Source organism: Aotus nancymaae, unplaced genomic scaffold (genome assembly GCF_030222135.1).
Source record: "Aotus nancymaae isolate 86718 unplaced genomic scaffold, 86718_ANA_hifiasm-v0.15.2.pri h1tg000022l_1, whole genome shotgun sequence".
Classification (NCBI taxonomy): Eukaryota; Metazoa; Chordata; class Mammalia; order Primates; family Aotidae; genus Aotus; species Aotus nancymaae.
In genome coordinates, this window is record NW_026988435.1 from 42,254,268 (window position 1) to 42,273,618 (window position 19,351).

The window sequence follows — 19,351 nt, forward strand, 5'->3', positions numbered from 1 at the left end:
TGGGGTTTCACCATGTTGGTCAGGCTGGTCTTGAACTCATGACCTCAGGTGATCCACCCGTCCCAACCTCCCAAAGTGCTGGAATTACAGGCATGAGCCACCACACCCAGCCTGAAACTCTTTTTTGAGTGGTCTTTTCCTCAACAATTTGAAATGCTACCTTTATTGTATATTAAATTTTTGGCTAGTCTCACAATTTTTCCTATTTCCAGTGGAAAGTCTACTGGGATTGATTGGTACTGCATTACATTTTACGTAGAAAAAGACTGATACGCTCAAATTGTTACTCCTTTCCCAATAGGAGAGTCATGGAATTAACCTAAGTGCTCATCAGCAGGTTCTGGATAAAGAAAATGTGATACACATACATTGTAGAATATTGTACAGCCATAAAAAAGGACAAAATCATGTCTTTTGCCGCAACATGGACGGAGGCTGGAGTCCATTATCCTAAGTGAAATAACTCAGAAACAGAAAATCAAATAATGCATGCTCTTACTTATAAGTGGGAGCCAGACTTGGGTACATATGGACACTGGAGACACCAAAAGAGGAGAAGGTACAGCAGGTGCAGCATTCACTGTTCGGGTGATGGGCACACTAGAGGCCTAAACTCACCATTACCCAATACATTCATGTAGCAAAACTGCACATATACTCTCTGAATTTATAAAGATAAAAATATACATTGGGCCAAGTGAGGTGGCTTATGCCTGTAATCCCAGCACTTTGGGAGACCAAGGGAGGGAGATATCAAGGTCAGGAGTTTGAGACCAGCCTGACCAACATGGCAAAACCCCATCTCTACTAAAAATACAAAAAGTAGCCAGGCATGGTGGCAGGTACGTGTAATCCCAGCTACTTGGGAGACTGAGGCAGGAGAATTGCTTGAACCCGGGAGGTAGAGGTTGCAGTGAGCCAAGATCACGCCACTGCACTCCAGCCTGGCAACAGAGTGAGTGAGACTCCATCGAAAAAAAAAAAAAGACTAAAAAAAATTAACTTTTTTTTAGGAACATTGTGTGTTTCTCATTTGTTCTAATCTTTTTTTTATGTCAAAGACTTTAGTCAAAAATGCTTATTTTTTTATGCCTAACAAGAACCACACAGAGACCTGAAAATGTGAGAGAGCAGCACACCTCTCTACCAAAGCACCTAGGCTCTGCTCATCCCGGTGTCTAGGAGACTGCTTTATACATATTACCTCAATTAAGTCCATTGAATTTAATATTTCATTCATATTGTCTTTAAAGATAGATGAAATAAGGAGAACTGAAGCAGGAAGTGAGAAATCATGTGATGACCGTTAAGGTTATCTTCACTGTATTTCTCTTGAAAATCTAAATCCGCACTGCTGGAAACGACAATCTTGCACATTTTAATATGCAGCCACATCCTTGCATAGAAACAGCCAAGCATGCAAGACTCTTTCTTCTCTATGAGTCATGCATAACAGATTACTGTATTTCAAAATTCTCATAAATAACTTGAATGTCTTATCGTTAGTATTCATATTTTTTAAATTAGAATTTCCTAAGGAGTAACATTAAGTGCTTTCCAGAGATATAATTTATATAAAATTTTATATACATTTTTAATATAATTCACAGTTATAGATTAAATCTAAAACACAAAAGTAATCTTTACAGTTAACGATGTAGGAGGCACTGAAGGACTTAACAAAAGCCACACTCTAACAGGAGAGCACAGACAGACCTTATGAGTACGAGTTCCCATTATCATGCTCAACTTAAGGTTAAATTAAGTGTAGTTTCAAAAGCTTTCCTCAACACTATATATTGTCGTCAGGTGGGTGGGGGGCCAGCAGGAATCTGCCAGGAATCTAGTAATGGTAGGTTCTGAAACTCACTCAGGAAGAGAAGCAAACGTGTATTGTGCACCAACTGCCAGGCCCCGCATCATCCACTATGACCCTCTGAGTAAGGTATTATCGTATCCTCGGTTAAGCCCATTACCTATATCCTTAGCCCCTTCTGCTAATGAGGTCATGTTCATTTGCAGCCGAGAGGTGGTGGAATGTAGCCACAGATGATGTGCCTTGCCCCAGTGCCGATCTGTGTTCACCCCAGCAAGGGTCTCCCATCCTCCTGCCGTTTCCCCTCACGTCCATCACTAACCATGGCACTATCCATTTCCATGCCCTCAAAAAAAATCTCAAACATCTACTTACTGTTTTCCACTGGAAAAGATTTTGTGGAATCAGCATCTGGAAGCTAATATGTACTTATAAAGGTGGAACTAGCCATGCTGGATTCTTTTTTTTTAGACGGAGTCTAACTCTGTCGCCCATGACAGAATACAGTGCTGTGATCTCGGCTCACTGCAACCTCTGCCTCCTAGGTTCAAGCGATTTTTTCTCCCTAAGCCTCCAGTAGCTGGGATTTCAAGAACATGCCACCCCCGGCTAATTTTTTATTTTTATTTTTATTTTTAGTAGAGACAGGGTTTCACTATGTTGGCCAGGCTGGTTTTGAACTCCTGACCTCAAGTGATCTGCCTGCCTCAGCCTCCCAAATTGCTAGGATTACAGGCATGAACCACTGTGCCCTGCTTTTTTTTTATTTTAATAGCAGTTTCTTTTAAAATTGAATTTGTATCCAATTGTGAGAAAATGTGCAATACTCCAAAGATAAATGAGCTTTTATTCCTAAATATTTGTTCTTATGCATTTTGTTCCCTTTCAGTTTCATATTTGTAGAGATTATCTAAATAATATTCATTCTTATTTGCTTCCCAAAACGCTGATGGCTACTGGGACTGCTTACCTGGTTACAGGGGCTTTTGTGTACTGTGGGCATGAGTAGTATTATTCCTAATAGAGGAATTATAAAAAACTGTAATGGCCAAATTATGGTTTCTACCACACGATGAAATATTAAGCAAGTATCAAAACACTTTACAGTTAAGGAAAAACCCAAACATATGAGGAAAATTCACCATGTCTAAAATAATTGCTCGTAGCTTCCGGGATTAAACAGTTTTGTTTGTTTTTTGAGGCAGAGTCTTGCTCTGTTACCCAGGCTGGAGTGCAGTGGTAGATCTCAGCTCACTGGGTTTAAGTGATTCTCCAGCCTCAGCCTCCCGAGGAGCTGGGACTACAGGCGCCCACCCCCAGCTGATTTTTCTATTTTAGTAGAGACGGGATTGCACCTTGTGAAACTCCTGACCTCAAGCTCAAGTGATCTGCCCGCCAGCTGGGATTACAGGGGTGAGCCACCACACAGGGACCCTAAATGGTTTCTTTATATTTTTGGAAGTTTTAAAAGATGTAATCTAACTTTCACAATCTTGAAATAAAAGCAATTGTTACCAATTGATGAGCTACTTCCCATCATCTACTTAAGCCTAATTGCTTAGAAATTCTCAATTCTAATTCTCAAAATTACTTGGTGTTTTAACCAAGTATTTCTATTGCAAACTCATGGAGCAAATGGGGATTGTGATAAGCAGATACATCTTTAGGTCTATCTGTGTGGGTTAGTAGAGATTAGTTTTTAGTTTGCCAATGCTTGTTTTAATGCAGAAAAGTCTAAATGTCTGACAAATTACATATTCTTGAAATAAACTATGCAGTGCTTACAAATGCTGTTTAAGCATACTCATTGACATAGGAGAAAGGTCACAGTATGCTCAAGACTACAAAATAGGATGTGCAACACCGCTTTGTATAATCATATAAGCATAGAATAGGATCTGAGAAAAATGCATTTTTAAATAGCTACTTAAATAGTTGTCTAAGTAAGCGAATTATGGGTGTTTTTAGCTTGTCTGCAGTTCCTAAGTTTTTTTTAATGAGTATTAATTGCTCCGCTATGATCACACACATATTTCTCACCCCTGCATCTGTCCATCGTCCTAACCTCATCCCTACCCCCCACAAGACTTTAACACACATTTCCCAAACTGCTACAACAGAACAGAACCTCCCCCTGGGGCCTCCATGATTACCATGAATCCAAGCTAAGTACTAAGATCTGTGCCTTAAATCCTGATTAACCCACATTTGACGCACAACAAGCTCAATCTCTGAGAAGCCAAGAGAATGCAGGGTTCTTGTTCACTAGTTTTTCTAATCAACCAATTGCTATCTGATAAGAAGTTCTCTTCCTTATACTTTTTAAAATTTTTATTTAAAAAAAAATTTGCGCAGGGGCGATGCTAATCTTCTCTTTATCGTTCCAATTTTAGTATATGTGCTGCCGAAGCGCAAGCACTGCTTATACTTTTAAATGTTTGATATTGGTACATCCAGTCAACCATTCTCACCACTCAAAAGTACTGTCAACTGTTTGAAGGGTAAGAGATTAACTTCCCGTACTGATCCCAGAAAACATGCCTCAAAAGTGGCTTTTGAGACAAGATCTTCGTCCCCAGGCTAGAGTGCAGTAACACAATCTTAGCTCACTGCAGCCTCAAAATCTTGGGCTTGTAATCCTCCTGCCTCAGCCTCCTGAGTAGCTGGGACCACAATGCTCAGCTAATTTTAAAAATTTTCTGTAAAGATGGGGTCTCGCTGCTGCCCATGATGATTCTGAACTCGGACTCAAGCAATCCTCCTACCTTGGCCTCCCAAAGCGCTGGTGTGACTGCCACATCCAGTCCCCATGGTGGCTTTAAAAAACTTTTTTTCCTTTGACAGTTGAAGTCGGTTTATCACAAAAATGTGTTCCTTCCTGTGGGTAGGATAAAAAAAAAAAAAAAGGAAAATGAGCAGCCTTAGGGCTAGCAAACGCCCGAGTAACTGGTCAGATAAAACAAAGCAAGCTTTGCCCCCAAAAACCTGTAGAAAAGCCTAACAGAGTAGTTCCAGGTAGGAACTTAAAGTACTTCTGTTATTCTTTTCTACAATTTTTTTTTTGTATCAATCTATAAACCAAAACCCTTTCCCTGTTTTATTTTCTAAGAAAAACTAGTGATTTCTTTAAATATGTCATTACAACTAGTATAGAATGACTGAGAATATCTGTGATTTGAAAACATCTATCACCACTCTCAGGGGTGGGAAGGTTGGGGAGTTTAATTAACTAAACACTGGCAGATGGGCTCTATGGTTAAAATTCTTACAAAAAACTTACCTAGTCTCCTATACTTGGGAATTAAAGGCAAATCTGTTCATCACTTTTTCAGGCCTCCATAGTGCAATGACCACAGCACTCAGCTGGCCCTAGTCCCTTCCCATCCCCCAGGGGTTATCAGAACTTCTTTGCTGTCAGGTTATCCCATGTCACTGTCCTTTGCATTTGCTTTTACTGTATCACTATTCCCTATCAACTCTGCTCAGGCAGTCCGTGCAGAGACCTATGACCCCATAGGGCTTGTTTTTAAAGGATTCTTGCCTACTAATCAGCCCACAGGCAAAACACACCAAATGTACAGAGGTTTGAATTGTTCCAAGGACCCCTCTTTAGTGATAACCTCAGCAAGGTCCATCTCTGGCCATTTTCGCTTTTGCCAAATCAACAGTTGCCCTGCACCACCTCTAAAGACTACTTAGAGGGCAAAATGAGAATACAATGTATGCGAAAGCAAATCAGGAAAATACATACCACACTAGATTTAGTCATAGCTTACTCTGTATTTTTTTTTGAGACTGAGTTTCACTCATCACCCAGGCTGGAGTGCAACAGTGTGAACTCGGCTTGCTGCAACCTCTACCTCCTAGGTTCAAGTAATTCTCCTGCCTCAGCCTCCTGAGCAGCTGGGATTACAGGCGCCAGCCACCAAGCCCAGCTTATTTTTATGTTCTTAGTAGAGACCAGGTTTCACCATGTTGGCCGGGCTAGTCTCCCAATTCCTGACCGCAGGTGATGTACCTGCTTTGGCCTCCCAAAGTGCTGGGATTATAGGTGTAAGCCACCATGCCTGGCCTACTCTGTACTTTTAACATATGAAGAGCTAGTAATTATGTATTTGCTTTAATTCAAAAGACACTGGATTGTTCTTCCATTAAACCAATATAGTCAAGCACTTCAAAGGACATAGCAGATACCTCAAGCAGTTATGTCACACATATCAATGAACCACATAATGATCCCATATTATGTAACGCTGTACTTTTACTATACTCACCTAAGTTTACATGGACAAATACTTACCATTGTATTACAACTCCCTATAGTATTCACATAACAATATGCTGTGTTAAGTCTGTTGCCTAGGAGCAATAGGTTCAACCATACAGCCTACTTATGTAATAGGCTATGCCACTGAGGTTTGTGTAAGACACACTATGTTGTTCACACAAGAAAACTGCCTCACAATGTTTCTTAGACAGTATCCACTGACTCATGACTGCATCATACAAAAACTAAACATTTCACTCTTTAAAATAAAAGAATTTTGGAAGACCAAATGTGTAACTTTTTTTGAGACAGGGTCTCACTGTTTGCAGTGGTGTCATCTGGGCACGCTACAATCTCGACCTCCCAGGTTCAAGTGATTCTCCTGGCTCAGCCTCCCAAGTAGCTGGGACTACAGGTGGAAGCCACCATGCCCGGCGAATTCTTGTATTTTTAGTAGAAAAGGGGGTTTCACCATGTTGGCCAGGCTCAAATGTGAAAATTCTGTAAATAAAATTTAAACCAGAACTTAATCCACATGCTTCAAAATATTGTTTCATAATTGAGATTTTATTGGTTGAGGATCAGTACAGACATTTCAATTTGTACACAATTCTTAACATACGTAACAAAAATCTAAAAAGCACTGTATTGTAATTCTTTTTTAAAGTTATTCCAGTGACTTTCCAGCTTAAAATTTAAGATGCAAATTTTCCTTAAGAGGCTATCAAGTACCTGTATCTTCACATGTTGATAAGCTGTTACATACGTCCCAACAATTCACAACTGAATAGCATGTACACGACATATTCAAATTTTTAATCGTTCACAGCACAGTAACAAAGTTATTAGGAAAACAGGACTACCACACCAAAGATGTTACAGAGTGCACACAATTCTGACAGGGAGAGCCACGATCAGAATGGTTTTCTTTAGGAAACAATTCTACTAAAAAACAACATGGGAATAGAATTTCAAATGTTCAAGACATTAAATGCAGGACTGACTCCATATTGCCATTTAATATGCTTTGTATTAAAGGATATAAAAACTAACCCCCCATCTATGGAATGTTAAGCTGACACCCGAGACAGTCAAAGCCTCCCATAATTCAATATCCCACACTATTTTCTGGTTGTACCAAAAAATAAACAACCAGAAAATGATTTCACCTCTTAAAAAAAAGCATTTACACTTAAAAAATGGGATGAGGTGGGATTCCCTCCTTCTTAAAAATGTTTCTAGAGCTACTAAAAAACTTGCATTTACAAAATAGTTGATAAAAATATTCCTCTGGATTGTACAAGAAGGGAGACAGGGACCACTGATAAGACATGGTATATGCTATTAATCAGACTTGGCTTCTTTCTCTCCTGCTTCATCAGAGGCTGGACTCTGCAAAACGAAGGAAATTGAGATCTTTAGGAATACGTTGTCATTTTATTTATATGCAACTATCAGATCTTTTAAAAAGTCAATAATCTTTGTTATTTGTAAAGTCACCTACTCTTGCTTAAAAAAACTTTTGCAACCACCCTCCCAACCCCAAATCAATACTTTTAGCACTTCCACAGTAATGTGCACATCAGAGAAGCAAAAAATGTGAGTTGCACTATATGTACATTCCAGGCTGAGGTCACTCTGTCTTGTTTCAGCTCTAACGCCCTAACCAACTGTCTTTACTCTGGTCTACTTAGCGCCACTATTTTACATCTTTGTGCTTTTTACTGTTTAAAATGGTCCCCAAGCATCTTGTCCAAGTGCTATCTAATGTTGCTAAATCCAAGGCTGTGATGTGCCACACAAAGAACATGTATTGGAGAGCTTTGTTCAGGCACCAATTACAGTGCGCTACTGGTAGCGAGTTCAACGTGAAATTACAAACATTAAACAAGGCATGTGTAACAGAAACACACATGTAATAAGGCCACGTATTTATCAGTTGATGAAAATATTGTGATCAGGTTTGCAGGAACCTAATCCTGTATTTCCCCTATGTGAAATGGTTTCATACTTGTGGCAGCCTTATATTAATAGAATACAGGTATAAACAAGGGAGAACCAACTATAATTTGATAATGTGTATTAGAAGGTCAAGTTCTTCCTTAAAATCAGAAGTAGATTAGCAATGTGATCTTATGATCACACAATATTTGATGTATGGTTAGAATTAGGAAGTACAGGCTGGGTGAGGTGGCTCACGCCTGTAATTTGAGCACTTTGGGAGGCCGAGGCAGGCAGATCATCCTAGGTCAGGAGTTTAAGACCAGCCTCGCTAACATGGTGAAATCCCATTTCTACTAAAAACACAAAAAATCAGCCGGGCATGGTGGTGGGTGCCTGTAATCCCAGCTACCCAGGAGCCTGAGGCTGGACAATCACTTAAAGCCAGCAGGTGGAGACTGTAGGGAGCCAAGACTGCACCACTGCACTCCAGCTTGGGCAAAAGAGTGAAACTCCGTCTCAAAAAACTACGAAGTACAAGTTAAAAAACAAAGTGGGATTGTAAATTTCTAAATTTAGGAGTAAGCAGTTTATTACTTAAGAATTTGATGTATAAACATCAAAATTTAAAAATTACTACCCTAGGCCGGGCGCGGTGGCTCAAGCCTGTAATCCCAGCACTTTGGGAGGCCGAGGCGGGTGGATCACGAGGTCAAGAGATCGAGACCATCCTGGTCAACATGGTGAAACCCCGTCTCTACTAAAAATACAAAAAATTAGCTGGGCATAGTGGTGCGTGCCTGTAATCACAGCTATTCAGGAGGCTGAGGCAGAAGAATTGCCTGAACCCAGGAGGCGGAGGTTGCAGTGAACCGAGATGGCGCCATTGCACTCCAGCCTGGGTAACAAGAGTGAAACTCTGTCTCAAAAAAAAAAAAAAAAAAAATTATTACCCTAAAGTACTTATCGTTTCTAACTTAGCTAACAAACATAAAATGAAGGCCTGGCTTAACTGAACCTTGCTTCGGTTACTTTTCAAGAAACACCTTCCCAGCTACAGGAGTGCGGTAGTGTTCACAACAAATCAACCAAAACCTGTTACAGATTTCTTTGTGCTGTCTGTACTCCTACTGCTTCATTTGGTTAATAAAAAGAAAAAATATCTTTTCCTTGTAGCTTAAAACAATAAAGATTCAGCCTGGGTAACAAACACTGTCTCTAAAAACAAAGATTAATGACACTCATCTTTTATTTGCTTGATCTAGGTTATTACTTAGACCTTCATTCACTTTGAGATACTGTACAAAACTTTGTTCAGTATTATAATGAATAAAGACTTAACCTGCTACAAAAAACATACCATTTAGTATCTACTGTTCAGAGTCAAAAGCAATCAAACAACACACATACACACACACTTCTGACCTCCTCAGTTTTCGTTTCCCCGTTTTCTGCAGGTAAATCTTTAGTTTCTTGGTTAGCCACTTCAGCCTGTTTTCCCTTTGCTCCCCTTTTCCCTTTTGTTTGCACTTTTTTGTCTGAAGATTTATCCTATGATAGAATAAGAATATATTTTAAGTACAAACTTTACCCCTTACATTTTGTTTTACTTTTTTTCCCTCATGTCAGACAAGTAATGTGCCCAATGGTGCTGACTTTACAGCAAGGTTTGAGAGAGGGACATCTCACATGAGAGTGAAAACCCAATATTCAAGCTTATGAAAGATCTCATTTTGCATGACTATATCTGCAATAGCTGTCATATTAATGTCTATCACACATCAGTTGATATACCTATTATATTAGACAACTTAGGACCCACCCAGTAATCAGGAAAACAGCAGATGCTAAGGAGATTTTAATAGTACTTGCATGTCAAGCCTCATTAGATGTTCGACAAATCCTAAAGCCTGAGCCATACTTCACCCCTGTTGCCATTATCCAAACTATTCCCTACAGTTCCACATGACAGGACAAATGAGGTAGAATATTGGAGGAGTCTCGTTGACAGTATCCCCACCCATCCCCAAATTTGTTTTGAACATGAACAATAATCAATCACTGTCCTCACAAGACCTCAACTCACATTAAGACCATTCACCTGAAAAAAAGCACATGCCGCACAGTCATGTTGACTACCCTGCATCCCTTGATATCACATGAGAAACTGAAAGTATCAATTTTGAATTTATCATTTTCATTTAGGTGTTTGAAAAATCTGAAAAGCAACGGTATTAATATGACCATACCAACCTGACACATTTAAGTTCAAAATTTAAGCCATGTTAAAACAACATAAAAATACCTTTGGATACCATCCATCAATGCTGAGAAAAACTTAGCATTTATTCCTTGTAATTAAGTCTGCAGCGGGTGGTATAAGAGACCCATACAGGTACTGACCAATTACTTGAGTTAAAGGGCCATAAAACATGGATGTACAGCTCACAACTTCAATGCTAAGATGGGCGGAAAAATCGCTGCAGGGTATTCTGTACTACGGGATTCCACACAGCATAATGACTTTCAATATTTCAACATCCTTTGAATAACAAATTAGAAACAAATATATTTGAGATAACACTGCTCCTACAACACACTGCTATCACAAATTTTCGCAACTACTTCTGTATTTAAGAATTACTCCTTTGGGCGGGGCGTGGTGGCTCACGCCTGTAATCCAAGCACTTTGGAGGCCAAGGCAGGCGGATCACCTGAGGTCGGGAGTTCAAGACCAGCCTGACCAACATGGTGAAACGTCTTAATAAAAAAAAAAAAAAAAACAAAAAAAAAAACGAACTACTCTTTTGTAATCTGATTTCTGATTAATTTCATAATCACCATTCCAATACCAAAAATACAAAACTGGGAAACAGTTAAAATAGAATACATAATAATGCCAGGGACTCGAAATAATACCACTTGTAACCATCATGAGCTGATAAGCTAGATAAAACAAAATCAATCACGTTTTCTGAGTATGTTTGGACCTTCAAAATATTTAGTTCTAGGTAAATGATACAAGTCAGAAGTACACACTGTGACAGATATGCTTTGAAAACATGTCTACTGTGTAGTATTAATGTGTAGTATATCAATACACCAAGTGCTTACCTTCTGTTTAAAGTCTCATCAACTATGAAGTCAAAGGTGTATTACAGAAACTAGATATAAAAACGAACAAATCCCTTCTGTCCTTTTTCCTTTGGGAAAGCTGACCTCATAGACTAGTTCCTCAAGAAGCGCTGACATGAGTACTTACCTGTTGGCCTCTCAATTAAATCTGATGTCCCAAACCCACCGGGGTAAAACTTGCAACTGTTTTCATTAAAAATTCACTTTACAGTAGATCTCAAGATGAACAAAGATAAATAAGGAAAGAAAAATGTAGAGGGAAACAGGCAGATATTTCAGCCAGTTAGTTAAAAACAAAACACGGAATCAAAAAAGATGGGTGATAATATACCGCTCACACAGACATTTTTAACAAAGTCAGCTAATTTTTTAGGCCTTCATCAAGTTTCCCTGCTGTTCTAACTGTATACAGAGAATTATCGCATCGTCTTCTGGTATGAGAAATTGCAAAGTTGAAAAATACCTTCCTTGAAGCTTTATTTTTAAGATCATAAAAACAGAACTTTCTGTTAAAACATAGTTAAGATTTTTACTGAGCTCTGTACAAATCTTAAAAAAGAAAAAAATCTTTGTTTTATACCTTTATTTAACAAGGACAAATTTAACAATTATCCAAGAACTCTTCAATGTCAAAGAAATTAATCGTGCCTCTTCTGATGATTGCGCAGTGCTTACCTTCTACCTACACTTTCAGGAAAGAGATGACGGCATTAAAAAATTTTTTTTCGAGACTTCAAATAGCAAACTCTCCTAAGTTTTGAGTAGAAAACACACGTGAAGAACATGTAGAGCTTTACAGATGGTACTGTCAATGCTATCTCTGAACACAAAGTTTATTCATGTTTTACACGTTCTGCTTTTCCATCCTGAAAGTTATCAAACACACGTATACCCAAAACTAACTTCGTTCTACAGACCTACAATCCGAATCATGCAATCATGAATTTATTAGGGAGCAACCAAAACACGGTTTTGTTTAACTGCTGAAGCACTCCTAGAGTAGTGGCGGTTATGTTCTCAAAGAACACAACTTTTGATCTCTCCTCCCCTACCCCGTAAAAAAGTCAACACTCCCCCATGTTGGCTTGGAAACTATATATAAAAATTTATATGTTCCCTTTTTCCTGACCTTAGTCCTAACTTGGCTCTTTTATTGTCAAAAGAGGAAGTACAAGCACACAATTAAAGGTCAAGCACCAGCCACAATGTACGCAACGCTAAAAATAAATTTCCTTTGTAGACTTAAGTTAGTATTTAATATTTTTTGTGGTCCCAAGTCTCCTAAAATCTGCAGCAGCATTGGTGTGATTCGGTCCCATAAACCAGGATGAATACATGCATTACATTTTGCCCCGACCAGAAAAAAAATATTTACCGTAGTTATTAAAATATAAAGAAATCTCAAACAGCTCGTCAGAATGTAAAGTCCCACATTAAGGAGCAGTGTGCAGCGTAAGACTCTGCTGCATCCCAATGCGCGTTTCGAAGCCTACCTTCGCTGCTGCCTTTTTCGGCTTCGCTTCCACTTTTGCAGGAGGTTTCTGAAAGGCAAAAGTAGCACTGAGCGTCCTCACCGGGGACGACCCGCGGAAAACAAACGGTTACGGACTGGCTTTACTTACGGCCGACAACCGCGCGGATCTCCTCTTGGGCTTGGAGAGAGAAAAAGGAAGAGTCAGCGCGAAGAGAAGGCAGGCCAGCAGCTCACGGGACACCCACCCCCACAGAAGGCCCCGCGCTCACCTCTTCCTTGGCGGCCCCTTCGGCGGAGCTGACCTGCGAGAAGAAAACGCGCGGATGGACGCGGGCCGCAGTCCCAGGACCTGCGCGCCCGCCCGGCCCCGAGAACAATGCCCGGCTGCGTGACGTCACGGCTTCCCGCCGCCCCGTTCGAATCGCCCCCTCGGCTGCTCAGACCGCCGAACGTTCCAGAACACCCGCCCCTGAGGCCGCCGAGCGCCCGCCCGCCCGCGGGTCTCCGAGCGCCTCCCGGGCCCGGCGCCACCGTAAGGGCAGCGAAGACTGGGCCTCGCGGGGCCCGGCGGGGCGGCCAGCGGCAGCCCCAGGGGGCGTGTGCGGGCCGCGGCCGCGGCTCACCTTCCTTTTGGGCATCCTGGCGACGGGGAGGCGCGTGCCGGGTGCCTGCGAGCCGCGGCGCGCCGAAAGCCTTTGCGAAGCTGGGCTGCCTGGCCGCTGCCACTCCTCCCGCCGCCCGAGCTGCCGAGACCCACAGCGGGGGCGGTGGGAGAACCGGATGGAACCGGATTGGGAGCCCGCCTCCTCCTCCCCCTGCGTCCCCGGCCCCGGGCTCCCCCTCCCCGCCGGCCGGGCCGCCCCCCTACCCCCGCCCATTGGCTGCGGGGCTCAGCCCGCGCCCGGAATAGGTGAGGCGGGCCGTCACTCGGCCCCGCGTCCCGCCCCCTCCTGGGCGCCCCCACCCCTTCCCGCCGTCTCGCGGGGCCCCAGACCCAGGCGAGGGGGGCGGGGCCCCAGTGGCGCTCCGGCCTTACGGTAGTTTGTTTGAAGCCGAGCCGCAAAGTGCGGTCTGCACGCTGATTGGTGGAAGCATGCCACGTGACTGCGGCTCTCCACCCACGATCCTTCTGGATACCTGGGCGCCCTCAGGCCACTGGCATCTGGCCCCTCCCCTCTAGGGTGAATTGTGTTCGAATATTTATAGTTCGTATCCTAGACTGGGAAGAGAGAGGGACAAGGGATACAGGAGCTAGCAAATTCCTCCCGCCTTAGTCGGCAAGAAAGGCTATCCAGGGTCCCCAGCTTCGCTGGCCTGCATGAAGCGGGCCCTGGTGCGCAGGCTCCGGAAGGGAGGGCGTGGGAAGGAACACCGACGCTGGATCGCCGTGGGCCAGTGCGCAGGCGCGGGGCATTCGCTTGGCTTCCACTCGTGCTGGTCTGCAACTGAGGTTCCGACGCGAGGTTATTGCGGGCGGCGTTTCTGTGTAACTTGTTTCCTTCCTTCCCTTCTTTTATTTGAGACAGGGTCTCGTTCTGTCCTCCATCCTGGAGTATAGTGGTGCAATCACAGCTCACTGCAGCCTCGACATCCTGGACTCCAGTTATCCTCCCTCCCCAGCCTCTGGAGTAGTTCAGACACAGGCGCGCACCGCTCTGCCTGGCTAATTTTTATAGAGACGGGGTTTCACTGTGTTGCTCAGCTTGGTCTTCAACTCCTGGGCTTAAGCGATCCTCCCGCCTCGGCCTCCCAAAGTGCTGAGAATCCAAGCTGTGGAACTCTCTTCAGATTTCCCTGGAGGACTGCAGGTGCACGAGAGTCGTTTCTGGTCCCAGAGTAGGGCAACTCTCAGATTCCAGCTCCTGAGAACCGTTTGCTACCGTCTCTAGCACTCCCGGACCCCCGGAGGGCTGTTTTATTTTCTCCACAGCATTGACTGAATATATATCCTTACACATTCCATATTTATCTCAGGAAGAATATACAAGGAAGTAGTATCAGCTGTTGCCTCTGGCACAACTGGGGAGGTTGAAGGTAAAAATTTCCTTTTTCTCATGTGTAATGTTTTTTCTTTTTTCTATCTGTATGTATTACCTTAAAAAAAATTCAACATCAGGGAGTACCCAAGTTTGTGGCACAAGCATGTACTGGGCATCTGCCCTGTGGCAGGCAACATGAAGTTCCTGGGGTAGAGAGAATCCAGTTTTGTATCCCAAGCACTGGGTCTAGTAATTTAGTGGGGAGAGAAAGTACTGAATTGGCCTAGTAAAGAAAGGGGAAGCCATCGGCAGGGGGGACAGCATATTTCAAGGCATGCTGACTTACTAGAGTCTGGCAGCCCACCAAGACCTTCAAAGTGGCAGGGATGGAGATATGAAAAATGGATGCAAACATCAGGGAAAAGAGGGAAAAAAAAAAAAAAGAAGAAGAGCAGCCTGTCATGGAGTTCAGTCATTCAAAGATTGGGGGATACTGCAAGGTCTTAAGCAAGGGAAAGATATGCTTTTGGACTTACCCCATAAAGATCTTTCTCCTATAAGAACTGAAGCAGCGCTAGGCCAGAGGTGACAACTTTTTGGTCCACAGATGATTTATTTGGCTTAGTTTTTTGTTTTTTTTGTTTTTTTGAGACGGAGTTTCGCTCTTGTTACCCAGGCTGGAGTGCAATGGCGCGATCTCGGCTCACCGCAACCTCCGCCTCCTGGGTTCAGGCAATTCTCCTGCCTCAGCCTCCTGAGTAGCTGGGATTACAGGCACGCGCCACCATGCCCAGCTAATTTTTTGTATTTTTAGTAGAGACGGGGTTTCACCATGTTGACCAGGATGGTCTCGATCTCTTGACCTCGTGATCCACCCGCCTCGGCCTCCCAAAGTGCTGGGATTACAGGCGTGAGCCACCGCGCCCGACTGGCCTAGTTTTTTTAAGTTGCCAGCACAAACAAATGAAGCAACCAGAACTCAAATGAAAAACTATTTGGCAGTATTTTTTGTTTTTTAAAGAAACAGGGTCTCACTTTGTTGCCCAGGCTGGAGTGCAGTGCTGTTTACAGGTGTGATCCCACTACTGATCAGCATGACAGTTTTGACCTGCTCCGTTTCTGACCTGGGCCGGTTCACCCTTCATAGGCAAACGTGTGGGTCTTTTGCTCCCTGGGAGGTCACCATAATGATACTAATCACAGTGTAGACACCTGATCGGCATAACACACTACAGCCCAGAACTGGATCCTCCTGCCTCAGACTCCCAAGTAGTTGGGACTACAGGCATGTGCCACCATGTCCAGCTGGCAGTATCTTTTAAACCTAAACAGACACTTTCAGGACTCAAGAAAGATACACAACAAAAATGCTTATATATTTTCACCAGAAGACATGAAATAGAATATTTATAGGTGAACAATGTGTTATAAGCCCAAACAGAGAGCAGCCTAAATGCCAATCAACAGAAGACTAGATGAATAAATGGAAGACCGTCGGCAATGAAAATGACCCATATGCAACTACATAAAACAATACGATTAATTTCACTAGCATAATATGGAGAGAAAGATGCCAGACCCAAAAGTGAATATACTGTGTGATTCTATTTATATAAGGTACAGAAGCAGGCAAAACTAATCCAGTCTGTTAGAAGTCAGGATAGTGGTTCCTGGTTGGGGTTGAGGTGGGGAGCTAGTGACTGGAGGAGAGAGCAATGGAAAAATTTGGGTGGGCTGGCTATTCTCTCTTTCTTGATCTGGATGTTGGTTGCACTGTGTTCACTTCAATGAATACTAATTGAGCTGTGAACTTATGTATACGTTTCTGGATATATATAATCAATAAAGTATTTTTTCAACATGTCAGAGTCAGAAATTTTCACATACAAATTTCACTCTTCAACTTCTCTTGGCATCCTTTGTGCCAAGACTGCACTTGACCTTGTATCCTGTAAAGAGGTGTTCTTTCTCCAGTTGCCAAGGTTCCAAAGATGCTGATTTCACTCCTTTGTATTTCCTACCGGGCTTCTGGTGGAATTTTAGTTTGTGATACCAACATAAAAGTGTGAGCAGTGTATAGACACCATGTTTTATATTTTAATTTATTTTTGTAAAATAGTTTCTGTGGTTCAAAATTCCAAAGGTTCCATCCTGGGCAACAATGCAATACCCCGGCTCTACAAAATAAAATAAAATAAAAAAAATTAGCTGGGTGTGGTGGCACACACCTGTAGTTCCAGCTACTCAGAATGCTGCAGTGGGAGGATCACTTGAGCCCAGGAAGTCAAGGTTGCAGTGAGCTATGATTGATTGTACACTCCACTGCACTCCAGCCTGGGCGACAGAGTGAAACCCTGTCTTGAACAAAAATTCCAAAGTACCAAAAAGATTTCCGGAGAAGTCTCCCTTCTGCTTCTGTTCCCCTTGACTATCTACTTCTAAGAAGAAACCAATGTTGCCACTTCTTACGTATCCCTCTTGAGATATTTTGTACAAGCAAATTAATATGTATTTTCCTCCTCCTCAGTTTTTACACTGTTTGGTGCCCAGGCATTTTCACTCAACAGTAGATACTGTTTTTTATCAATCCTTTAAAAATTATTTCTTTTTATTACTGCATTGTATTCCACTGTATAGATGTAACAAACATTTTTTTTTAAATGGTGATAAAGTACATATAACATTTATCATCTCAACCATTTTCAGTGTAAAGAAAAAAGAATGAAAATGAGTGAGGAAAGTTTATGAAACTTATGGGACACCATCAATCCAGCCAATATATGCATTATGGGAATCCAAGGAGGAGCACAGAAAGAAAGGGATGGAAAACTTACTTGAGGAAATAATGACAGAAAAATTCCCAAATCTAGAGAGGAAAACAAACATCCATCCCCATGAAGCCTATAATACTCGAAATACTTGAGCATAATGAGGTTCTTGAGACATATTTGTCAAAAGTCAAATATAAAGGATCTCAGGCTGAGAGCAGTGGCTTATGCCTGTAATCCCAGCACTTTTGGAGTCTGAGGCGGGTGGATCACTTGAGGCCAGGAGTTCAAGACCAGCATGGCCAAAAATGGTGAAATCCTGCCTCTACTAAAAGTACAAAAATTAGCTGGGTGTGGTGGTACACGTCTGGAATCACACCTACTCAGGAGGCTGGGGCTCTAGCATCGCTTGAACCCAGGAGGTGAAGGCTGCAGTGAGCTGAGATTGTGCCACTGCACTCCAGCCTGGACAATAGAGTGACTTGAACAACCATTATAGCCAACAGATAGAGCAGACATATACAGAACATTTCATATAACAGCAGTAGAGTATACATTCTTCTCAAATGCATGTAGAACATTTCCCAGGATAGATCATATATTGGGCCACAAAACAAAACTTTCCTTTTATAAAGGTTTAATGGATTTAAGAAGATTGAAATTATTAGTATTTTTTGAGGTGGAGTCTCGCTCTGTTGCCCATGCTGGACTGCAGTGGCACCATCTCAGCTCACTGCAACCTCTGCCTCCTGGGTTCAAGCGATTCTCCTTCCGAGTAGCTGAGATTACAGGCATGCACCACCATGTCTGGCTAATTTTTGTATTTTTAGTAGAGAGGGTTTCACTGTGTTGGCCAGGCTGGTCTCCAACTCCTGACATCAAGTGATCTGCTCACTTTGGCCTCTCAAAGTGCTGAGATTACACGCATGAGCCACTGCACCCAGCCCAGAAGACTGAAATTATATCAGACATCTTTTTTCTCACTACAATACTATGAAACTAGAAATCAATAAAGGAGGAAAATAGGAAAACTCACAAATATGTGGAAATTAAATAGCACACTCCTCAACAACCACTAGATCAAAGAAATCAAATGAGAAAAAAATATCTTCAGACAAATTAAAATGGAAACACCACATACCAAAACTTATGGGATGCAGTAAAAGCTGTTCAAAGAGGGACATTTATAGCAGTAAATGCCTACATTAAGAAAAAAGAGATCTCAAACATCTTAATATTAACCTCAAGGAACTAGAAAAGGAAAAACAAAGCCTAAAGTTAGCAGAATGAAGGAAATAATAAAGATTGGAGCTGAAATAAATGAAATAAGAATACAATACAAAAGATCAATGATACTAATAGTTGAATTTTTAAAAAGATAGACAAGATTGGCAAACCTTTAGCTAGCCTAAGGATAAAAGAACACTCAAATACATAAAATTATAAAAGAAAGAAGAGACATTACAGCAGATACCACAGAAATACAAAAGATCATAAGAGATTATTATGAATAATTACATGCCAACAATTTGCATAACCTAGAAGAAATGGACAGATTCTTAGAAATGTACGTCCTACCAAGACTGAACCATAAAGAAAGAGAAAATTTAAACAGATCAATATGGGTAAGGAGATTGAATCAGTAATTAAAAGCTCTCAATGAAGAAAAGCCCATGATCAGATTCTTCTCTGGTCAATTTTACCAGACATTTAATGAAGAATTAATGCCAATCCTCAAATTCTTCCAAAAAATTGAAAAGCAAGGAACGTTTCTAAACTCATTTTATGAGTCCATCATTGCCTTAATACGAAAGCCAGCCACGGACACTATAAGAAAAGAATGTTACAGGACAATATCCCTGATAATTTAATTTAATAAATGCAAATAGAATCTAGGCTGGTAGAAAAGTAATTGCGGTTTCAAACTATGAATTTTAAATAATTATAACTAGGCTCAAACACATCTTTATT

The 19,351-nt window shown here is 41.8% G+C and overlaps 1 protein-coding gene and 2 non-coding genes across 3 annotated transcripts; all 3 read right to left on the reverse strand.

Annotated features, from left to right (window-relative positions):
• Positions 1-4,131: 4,131 nt before the first annotated feature.
• On the reverse strand, positions 4,132-4,235 carry LOC135276413 (U6 spliceosomal RNA). The gene has a single exon (XR_010343956.1). It is a non-coding gene; the product is annotated as a U6 spliceosomal RNA (small nuclear RNA).
• Positions 4,236-7,323: 3,088 nt separating this feature from the next.
• Positions 7,324-13,286, reverse strand: HMGN1 (high mobility group nucleosome binding domain 1). Its single transcript, XM_021669396.2, has 6 exons — positions 13,257-13,286; positions 12,903-12,935; positions 12,782-12,811; positions 12,653-12,700; positions 9,450-9,575; positions 7,324-7,475 (listed from the first exon to the last, which is right to left on the reverse strand). Exons 1-6 carry the CDS (start codon positions 13,269-13,271, stop codon positions 7,428-7,430), a joined length of 300 nt encoding a protein of 99 aa, XP_021525071.1. The 5' UTR covers positions 13,272-13,286; the 3' UTR covers positions 7,324-7,427.
• On the reverse strand, positions 9,648-9,751 carry LOC135276436 (small nucleolar RNA U13). The gene has a single exon (XR_010343977.1). It is a non-coding gene; the product is annotated as a small nucleolar RNA U13 (small nucleolar RNA).
• Positions 13,287-19,351: the final 6,065 nt, after the last annotated feature.

Bases quoted from the DNA above. Each gene is read 5' to 3' on its own strand.
- HMGN1 (XM_021669396.2), bottom strand. The intron at 12,812-12,902 runs GTGAGCGCGGGG...TCTCTCTCCAAG, and splicing joins AAGGGGCCGCCAAGGAAGAG to CCCAAGAGGAGATCCGCGCG. The intron at 7,476-9,449 runs GTCAGAAGTGTG...TTCGTTTTGCAG, and splicing joins GGGAAACGAAAACTGAGGAG to AGTCCAGCCTCTGATGAAGC.